Source organism: Phyllobates terribilis, unplaced genomic scaffold (genome assembly GCF_046119375.1).
Source record: "Phyllobates terribilis strain yellow unplaced genomic scaffold, ASM4611937v1 Scaffold_5__5_contigs__length_657084704, whole genome shotgun sequence".
In the NCBI taxonomy this organism is placed as follows: Eukaryota; Metazoa; Chordata; class Amphibia; order Anura; family Dendrobatidae; genus Phyllobates; species Phyllobates terribilis.
Window position 1 is genome coordinate 498,164,972 of NW_027362765.1, and position 9,723 is coordinate 498,174,694.

The following is a 9,723-nucleotide window of genomic DNA, read 5'->3' on the forward strand; positions in this document are numbered from 1 at the left end:
AGGGAAGGAGCTCCATTTGACTTTTGGAGAGCAAAATTGGCTGGAATGGATAGTGAACGCCAAGTTGCGCTTGGAGAGCCCTTGATGTGCCTAAACAGTGGAAACCCTTCCACAAGTGACCTATTTTACAAACGAGATCCCACAAGGAAATTATCTAGAGGTATGGTGTGGTGAGCAGCTTGAACTCAGGTGCTTCACAGAATTTGAGCCGTGAAAATGAAAAAATACCTTTTTCCCACAAAAATCTTACATAGGTCCCAAATATTCAATTTTCACAAGGGTAACGGGAGAAAACGGACCACACCAATTTGTTGTGCAATTTCTCCTGAGTAAACCTATACTCAATATGTGGTGGTAAACTACTGTTTGGGCACATGGCAGGGTTCAGAAGGGAAGGAGCACCAATTGAATTCTGTAGCGCAATTTTGGCTGGAATACATTGCGGATGCCATGTCACATTTGAGAAGCCCCTGAAATGACAAAACAGCAGAAACCCCCACAAGTGACCCCATTTTGGAGACTACATCCCTTGAGAAATTCATCTAGCTGTGTAGTGAGCATTTTTAACCCTCAGGCGATTCACAGAATTGTATAACATTGGGTTGAGTCATTGGAAAATTACCATTTTTCCACTAAAATGTTGCATTTGGATTTAGGAGCCCATAATTTGCTGGATTTCTTTTGGGGGGTGATGAGCCATAGCACGTTTCCAGAGCCTTTGTACTACGAGTAACATGGAAGCCCCCTATATTTCCATTAACAGATGACAGATCTTAGTGGGGACTTGTTTTTTTTGTGGATTGAGTTGAAGCTTTTATTGGGAACGTTTTTCATAACTATGGGATCAAATTTATCCTGCCCTCTACACTGAGCACTTACATCGGGGTTTCCATCTAAATATTCGAGTGATGTGATTCAGATGAAACCCCTGCGGGATCCATTCACTGTAATGAGGCAGCAGAGTTACTCTGGACTCCGTCTGGCCTCTGTTCAGCGTTGTCCTATTATTCGGAAGTGCACAAAGTTGTGGATGACAGTGCTATTATGCATGCCTAAAAAGATGGACACCGCCGGATCACAGGCCAGACGGCATCCACAGTGCCTCCATCTGCCTCATTATAGGGATTTTTCCGCCGGGGGTTCTCTCTGAATCGCGTATTTTAGAGATTTACCCAGAAACCCCAGTGTAAGAACAGAGCGCAGGATAAATGCACCGTGCCTTACTGCGATCTTTGGGAGACAGAGCTAACAAATCAGCAGCAGGTAAAGAATTGATTTTATTTTTTACGCTGTTCCTCATGCGGTAGAAGTAATTGGGTCGGTGCGATTACAGCGATACAAGATTTATATCGGGTTATTATGTTTGGCTGCTGTCACACACTAAAAGCTGCTTTTTTTTGCAAAACAAAGTTTTTGCATTGCCAGTTTTGAGAACTATAATTTTCCCATATTTTGGCCAACAGTCATGTGAGAACTTGTTTTTTGCAGGACGAGTTGACATTTTTATTGGTACCATTTTCGGTCACATACCCTTTTTTGATCGCTTTCTGTTCTGATTTTTGGGAGGTAGCACGAACATTGCAGGTTTGGTGATGGCCCAAGAGTTCAGTATATGTCTGGGGTTTTTTTTGTGTTTTTTTTTTTTATAGGGGGTACTATAGCATTTAAGAAGGGCTTGTCCAATAGAGGACACCCCCTTTCATGATTGTTTTTATGCTGCTGAAGAAATTGCTAACATGTATATTAATTGTTCTGCAGGCATACCCAGAATATCTAATTACCTATCAAATAGTAAAGCCTGACACTACTGCGGAAGGATGAGCCCGACCTCTGGACTGCGTCACCTGCCTGTGCTGTCATCTGGGGAGAGAATTACCAATGTGAACACATTGTAACTTTCTCAGAGACGTCAAGCTTTATGCAGATTTTAGTATATTTCCTGAACATTCACAAAAGTACTTTATCAGCACTTTAACAGACGCCATTTTTAATGTAAATGGGTTTGTCTATATTTAATTCTACACAAAGAAATGTATTGCATTAACTTGAAATTTAGTTGTTTTTTTCCTCCCTTTTTAAATACAACGCATTGGCATCTAACTGAATCCCTGTAACAATGCATTACTAGAATTGTGTATTTTCTAACGCAGCGTTGACACTGAATCCAATATGTTTGTACAACTGTATATAAGAGCTTTTTCTACTTGCCGGGTATTTATTTACATTGCCTTGTAATATAGTCTTTTAAAATTGCAACTTGTACAAAGCAGAAAAAAAAAATGCACATGTAATTTTATTTGGCTGAGGCTGTCCTTTGTGTACCACAATGCTGGCCGTTACGTACCAAAGAGCAGGATGGTCCGAAGCATTGCAGAGGACTCATTGCTCTAAAAAAATGGACTTGGTTTTCTCCCACAATATGTCGCTTTAGGGTCTTGCACATACACTCACTTAACCCATATTTTAGGATGGAGATGGAGATTTTTAATGAAGGGAAAACCAAAATACATTTTTTTATACCAAAAAAAGGCCATGTTCCTAAGTAGTCATAGTTGTCTTAAAGACTTCATTACATTATGCACTTGACTAAATGCCTCCATACTGTATGCCCTAAATGTGTTCCTGAAGAAATGGAGGGATTGTAAAGTAAAGGAGTTATTCCACAAGTAATATTTATCACCTGTACACAGGTGATAAATGTGTCATCGATAGAGATACCTCTTCTAGGACCCGCTCTGATGGCTACAACAGGGGTTCGGAGCCCCTGGTCTTCTAGCTGTGGTTACAACTGAATGGGGTCTCCTGGTGGCACACTCCATTCATGGTCTATAGGCTGGACAGATAGCAGAGTGAATATATAACCATGCAAGCAGTTGTGACCCCAGACTTATTAGATGGTGTCAGAGATGGGAAAGTCTCTCCCAGTTGTCAAAGTATTCATTTTCATACAGTGGGGCCTATTCACGTACTGTGTGTGCACCAATATTAATGGGGGCCATAACAACGGAACAAAAACCTTGGGGGTACCAATGCAAAAGTGAAGACCATACTGTATATAACTAGTTTGATGACCGGTCCATATTTAAAGAGAACTTGTCTGTGCTCTCTGACATGACTTTTTAAAGTATTCCCCATGAAATCATGCTACAGAATCTGACATTGTGCTTTTCCCTCTGTTTCTCCTGGAAGTGTATGAATATGTATGTTGTCAGCATCCACTGGACAATGCCAGTGAGAAGTAAATGGAAACCCTCAGTTGTCCGGTAATTCATATATTTACAGGAATAATAACAGGAACGGTGCAACATTACACTTGGAAGCTTGATTACACTGACTGTTAATGTTGTAGGTTCAGATCTAAATCATCTTTGAAAAGTAGTTTACTATTGATGGACATGTGAACCGTTTTGTTTTTCTGCGCTCTCAAGCTTCTCTACCGCATATGGCTGAAACCTATGCCTTTTTGCAGTGTCGAATAAGTGTTCGAGAAACTGTTATCAACTAGGAGTAACCACATAATGAGGCGCTCAGTCGTGTCTGCAGGTGGGTGCGACTGTCCCAGCCGAGAGGCCCCCATAGACGTGAGATGAAAGTTGGCCGATCATGACAATTTCAGTGGGACTGGCCAACCATCTGATCTTTATAGGGGCCCTGACATCCGACGGATCAGACAGTTGGAATTTCAATGACCAATAATTTTCAATGACCAAAGGTGTCTGGCAGTGGCTCTCTCCTATCTTCCCATTGAACTGGCACGAGCAGAAAAATGAGCCGAGTCCTGATGTATATGGGGATGTTGAGAGAGATGGCCGTCTGCCAAATGTTAACTTGTTCATTTTGTACATGGCCTGCTTAAGACTTACCACCAGTGTGATGTGATTTACATTGCCCATTGTCAAAATAACATGGAAATTCTTATTCATGTAGGTTTTATCTCATGCTGGTAGGTGTGGAGATCCTATGAAAGAAATTAGTGAGTAGGTGTTGGATGCAGAGGGGAGGCCTGTACGCATTTGCTTCCAGCCTTCTGCTATTGATTTATTGCTCTACTTCTAAAAATATTGCCCCATATTGAAATGCTATTGATCCAGCTACATCAAGGTAGTGTTAAACAAAATCCTTAATCCCACAAGGATATTACAGCCTTTGCGACTGATGTTAAATACTGCATAACTGCTATTAATGTGTATTACTGAGCAATAATGAAAAAGGTTTGCTTGAAAATATTCTGCATTTTTTTCTTAATTGTAAATAACAATAGGTGTGGAATGCTCTACCATCCAAGTACAGTGGATTATTCCAGGGGTATTCCATGGTTACAACATTGATGGCCTGTACTTACTATACAGTAAGTACGTCATGATCAGTACCAGACCAGTGGGTGTGTTGGACTCCCACCAATCAGCTGTTTCCACTCCGGCGGTTACTGGATGTAAGCAGTGAATGGAGCCGGACAGCACAACTCCGTCCACTCTATAGTGGCCGCTCTCAGGTACTGCAGGCCAGCTCCCATTCAGAAGCTGATTGACAGTACCCAGGAATAACTACTACACATTGAATGGAGTTGTGCTTTTTGGCTTTGTTCACGGTTTACACCTGGACAGTGCTGAAACAGCTGATCAGTTGTCGTTTTGGACCCCACTAATCTTATTAATGATGACCTTTGCAAAGTGTAGTTCAATTTTTTTTATAAGCTTGGAAAACCTGTTTAGGGCTAGAGTCCCACATACAGATTTATTTTTTTTTTTACTTACATCTAAGGTTGTATACAATATACACTGCCTGCACAGGGGAGACACTCGGGGACAGAGCAGGGACCAGCCCCTGAAACCAGCGTCACTGATGATGCTTCGATTTAGGGAGGGCACAGGGGTCGTGACTGTGACCATAGCCTCTTCCCCCTGATCATGCTCCATTTGAGTATCCCAGCATGCACTGGTGATACTCAAGCGAATAATCATCAGACAGGATATGGGAAAAAAAAAGCAATAGGGTGTTAGTGTAGTTAGGGAACGTAGGGAATTTTTAAAGCAAGTATATTTGAAAATAGCTTAGATTATGGGACTATATAGAAGTTAGGAGAAAAATGCTTTGCCTTTGGATCACCCCTTTACGGATTCAAGAATGTAGTACAATTCACTAACCCCTTACCTAATGAGTGCTAACCATAGCCATACATTTTTATTTTTCTGTCCACATAGCTGTATGAGGATTTGTTTGCAGGATGAGTTGTAGCTTTGAATGACATTATTCAATTTACCAATCAAAGTACTGGAGAACAGGAGAATTTGAAGTGTGTTGAAATGGGGGTGGGAGGGAGAACATAATTCTGCAATTGTAAAATGATGAAAAAATTGAAATTTCATTAAAAAATGTCTTGTCACCATTTTCTGAGACCAGTAGTGTTAGATCTATGGCGGGGATTGTTTTTTTGTATGAAAAGATGATGTTTTTACTAATAGCATTTTGGGCTTAATCTTGATCCTTTTTATTGCATTTTTCCACAGTTGAGGTGACAAAAAATACATTTTTGGTATTTCTATTTTTTTCCCAATTAAAGAGTTCACTAATGAGGTTAATTCATTTTATATTTTGATAGATCGGACCTATACGGACACAGCAGTACCAAATGTGTTTTTTTGTTTGTTTTTTTAATAAAGGGAACCTGTTACCAGCTTTTTCCCTTATTAACTATGTCCATCACCTCTTAAGATCATAAAAAGGGGTTCCTCAGATGTGGCTTTGCATACCTCAGAAAAAGTTTTATATTTGTCCTACGCTGCATTTAAATTGCGTGGTCCAGTCTGATGGGTGTCTCCAGATTGTGATTGGAGCCACCTCTTCTAACTGCATGGAAGTGAATGACGTGTCTCTCCCTCATCCACAACATGTCCGAAGTCTCGCAGCTGCGCAGTGTAATCTGAGAGCTGCGCAGGCGCGCCTCACTATGCCCTATTGAACAGCCAGTTATTCCACTGTGCTGGCGCGAGACTTTTGAGGACTACGTGGATGACCGAGAGACGTCATCCACTTACATGCAGTTAGAAGAAGTGGCGCTGATCGCAATCTGGAGACACCCGTCAGTCTGGACCACGCAATTTACATGCGTCACAGGACAAGTATAAAACACTTTTTCTGAGGATATAAAGGGGTTGCAGGAACCCTATTTTTATGCTCTTAAAGGTGATGGGCATAGATTCTAAGCGAAAAAACTGGCGACAGGTTCCCTTTATATATTTTTAATTCCAGAATATGTGAGTGATTCAAACGTTTATATGTATTTTTTTTTAGACCATATATAATGAAAATCATGGTCTCTGAACGTCAGCCACAGGATGGTTTTCATAGGAGCATCCTCATGTCTGTAGACCCCCAGTTGTCATTGTAATCCATCGGTTTGTCTATCGTGGAATAACATGGTTGAGAAGCCCTGCTGTCTGGGGACAGAATGATCGTATTAATGATCACTTTGTGCTCATCAGTCACAGGTGGCACGAGCAAATAACTGCCAATCAACTTCTATATAATCAATCGCCCGTCTCAATGGACAATTACACTTCTACCTTCTTCACACTTACGATTGCCACCAAAAACTGCATGTGTGAATCCTGCCTTGAAGTTCTTCTTTCCTCACTGTATAATATACTTATGTGCAGTCCTTGTTCTTTTAAGAAAACTATAAATTGAGAAACATTAAAACAAACGTACGTTCAGTATGTGTGAATCTTCTATGGCTTCTGCCTGCTGACACTTTCTCCAATGTTTCTATTGCCGTATGTACGAGTTGGCGTTGTCTGCATTCTGCTGCCTCGGCTTCTCCTTACACTAGGTCTATAAGGGGGGCTGTGTTTGGTTTTGTACCATTCTACATGTAGATGCAAGTGTGTACTGTAGGTAAGACCACTGATTGTTGTTTCGGGCTCCTTTTTACCAATCTTTTTGTACTTGATGAGCATTTTGTGGTATACAGGGTCAGATCTATTGTTATAGGAGGCAGTTCCTAGGATTCTGTTAAGGCCCCGTCACACATAACAAGATCGCTAGCGAGATCGCTAATGAGTCACAGTTTTGGTGACGCAACAGCGATCTCGCTAGCGATCTCGTTATGTGTGACAGGTAGCAACGATCAGGCCCCTGCTGTGAGATCGCTGATGGTTACAAAGCTTCCTGGACCATTCCTGGGTCGTTGCGCTCCCGCTGGGCAGTGTGCATCGCTGTATTTGACACCTTATCAATGACCTCGTTAGCGATTCAGAACTGAGACATGTAGGCGTGCATAAATTGGACTTTTCTGCGCTCCTCGTCCCCGATTGGTGGTCACTACTGTGTCCTTGTTTTTCCAGATCCCACCAGCGTTCCCCGGCTGTGACTCCACTTTGAAGAAATCAGGCATCTTTAGTGAGGTAGGTATTGCTTGGGGTCTCAAATGAGTTTCCATTTTTAATGGAGACGCAGTAGAGATCTCATCTGACCGGAGACAAAGTGTTAAAACAAGGCCACCCAATCAGAACGCAGTAGCGTCCACCAGCTGGAGATGAGGGGGGCGCGGAAAAGCAATTTTATGCACGCCTTTCTGACACAGTACAGCCCTTATCAAGGTGTGGATCGTTGAAATAGCTGCTGTGTGAAAGTGTCCCAACGACCACCGAGATCGTTGGTTAGATCGCTGGGGCAGCCGAGATCGTTGGAAAGTTCTGCATGTTTGACATCTCCCCAGCGATCCCAAAACCGTCACGCAATAACGATCTCGCTAGCGATCTCGTTATGTGTGACAGGGCCTTTACACTACACTCTTATCTTTAGGGAAGGGTGGGAGTTGGTGAACCCGTCAGCAGTTTTTTAGTGTCTGAAAAAATACCACCATCTTTATCAGTGCCAATGCTGCATTCCACAGAGTTGTATATTGTCCCCCGACTCCCCTTTTACACCCGAATATATCTTTTGAATTGCCCTTGCTCTGTATGATGATGTTAGGATATGTGGTTGACGCAGGATGGGTCATCCAAATCAATCCAGAGGGTGGCGATTAACAACAAAAAGGAGGGACAGATGCCACAGTAATTACGCCCATCTCACCTGACCACCCGGTTTAGGTACAGCACTGGAGCAATTCAAAACATATTTTTGTGCTATACAGGGGGGAGTTAGATAATATACAAGTTTGTGGAAACTGATAAAGGTGGTGGTATTTGTTCAGACACTAAAAAACTGCTGACAGATTCCCTTTAAGGTACATCTACTTATTCTGCTCCGTTGTATTACAACTTTCCATACACAGTGGAGAACGTTGCATAAATTGAGATATATATGTATATATACTGTATACACTTTGCTTGGCATTTAGTCTAGCAATGGATGATTGTGTTTTGTGCTTTTTTGTGTTCATAAAAACAAATGTGCATTTGTCAAACTGATTAAATATGTGACGTTGACAAGAACTTTTATTGTGCATCTATGGACGAGGATCCCGACTTTTTGCCTGCTCTATTACATTTTTGTGATGTTTAAAATAAAAAACATTTTTGTCTTGAAATCTCTTATGGAATGATTGTGTGGATTTAAGTTATGATGCACTCATTAGATCACACTGTGCTTGGCATGCAGCAGGGGCAGTAAAATTAAAGTTCTGTCAGGTGGAGAGAAATGTGACAAATTCACATTTGTATTCCCTAGAGCCCATATTTCCATATTGCGTCCTGGTTAACTGGATGTCATCACAAAGTAAATAGAAAAACTTTTTATATGCTATAGTCTCATGTCAGTAGTTTGGATCAGTCAGGGTGCAGATCCTGAGATCTCACCCCACTCCCCTTCCAGGTATGGAGATATTTTGATGTATTTTTGAGTGGTTCCAAAAATTCCAAACTCCAAAACACACTTAAAAAAATTCTTGGAAAAATCTTCCTATTCATTTCTATGCGAAATCCAATTTGCTGTTTTTGAAGGTTTTGGGTTTTTTAAGAGGTTTTGAAAAATGCTTGGCGGAGGGAAAAAAAAAAGTCCATGTCACTTCTTTGGAGTGGATCATGAAGGAAACCACTCCAAACTGCACTGTTAAATCAAAAGGCTGCAAACAGAGAGCACTTCATTTAAAAAGAAAAAAAAATTCTAAAACCACTTCAGGAAAGGAAAAACTCAAAAAAAAAAAAAAAAAAAGCATTTTTTTTCCTACAGAAAATCCTGTTTCAAGAGAACTTGCAGCAGAATGTCGGTGTCCGCTTCTAGCTCCTCCTCTTCCTCCCCTCTCAGTGGAACTTTATGAGCAGCAACTCACATTATCGTGGTAATGGGAAATCTGTATTCACTGAAGACAGATTTTATCCATGAATTGAGAATGAATGATTGGTCCAGGACCATTGGAGAAAAAGCAGATATGATCAGGCATATTACAAACTTTCTTCACTTCAAATTCCAGGAGGAGAAAAAAAGATTTCTGATATGATACATGAGTTTCCTATTTTCATGCGCAGTAGTTTTGGCAAAAAAATATTACGCTACTATTTAACACATATTCAGCTCCTTTCTATCAATGGGAATTACAGCGCATGACGGGACAGTTCCAGCAACAACTATGTAGTTGACATTTTTAAAAGCCATGATCCTGAGGATTGTTTAAAGTTTGTCCATTTAAAAGAAAAAAAAAAAAACCCTGGCGTAACCTATATGCAAGCTGTCATAAAAAAAAAATCACTAGTTCCCTTCCACTATTATAGCATGGTGTGA

At 41.0% G+C, this 9,723-nt stretch overlaps 1 protein-coding gene across 2 annotated transcripts in view; it reads left to right on the top strand.

The window, feature by feature from the left end:
- Positions 1–8,533, top strand: part of TNKS2 (tankyrase 2) — a 68,647-nt gene extending 60,114 nt beyond the window's left edge. For both annotated transcript variants that reach the window (XM_073685560.1, XM_073685561.1), the window contains exon 27: positions 1,759–8,533. In XM_073685560.1, coding sequence (XP_073541661.1) covers positions 1,759–1,821 — 63 coding nt within the window. In that variant the 3' untranslated portion in view covers positions 1,822–8,533. The remainder of the gene's footprint in view (positions 1–1,758) is intronic.
- Positions 8,534–9,723: the final 1,190 nt, after the last annotated feature.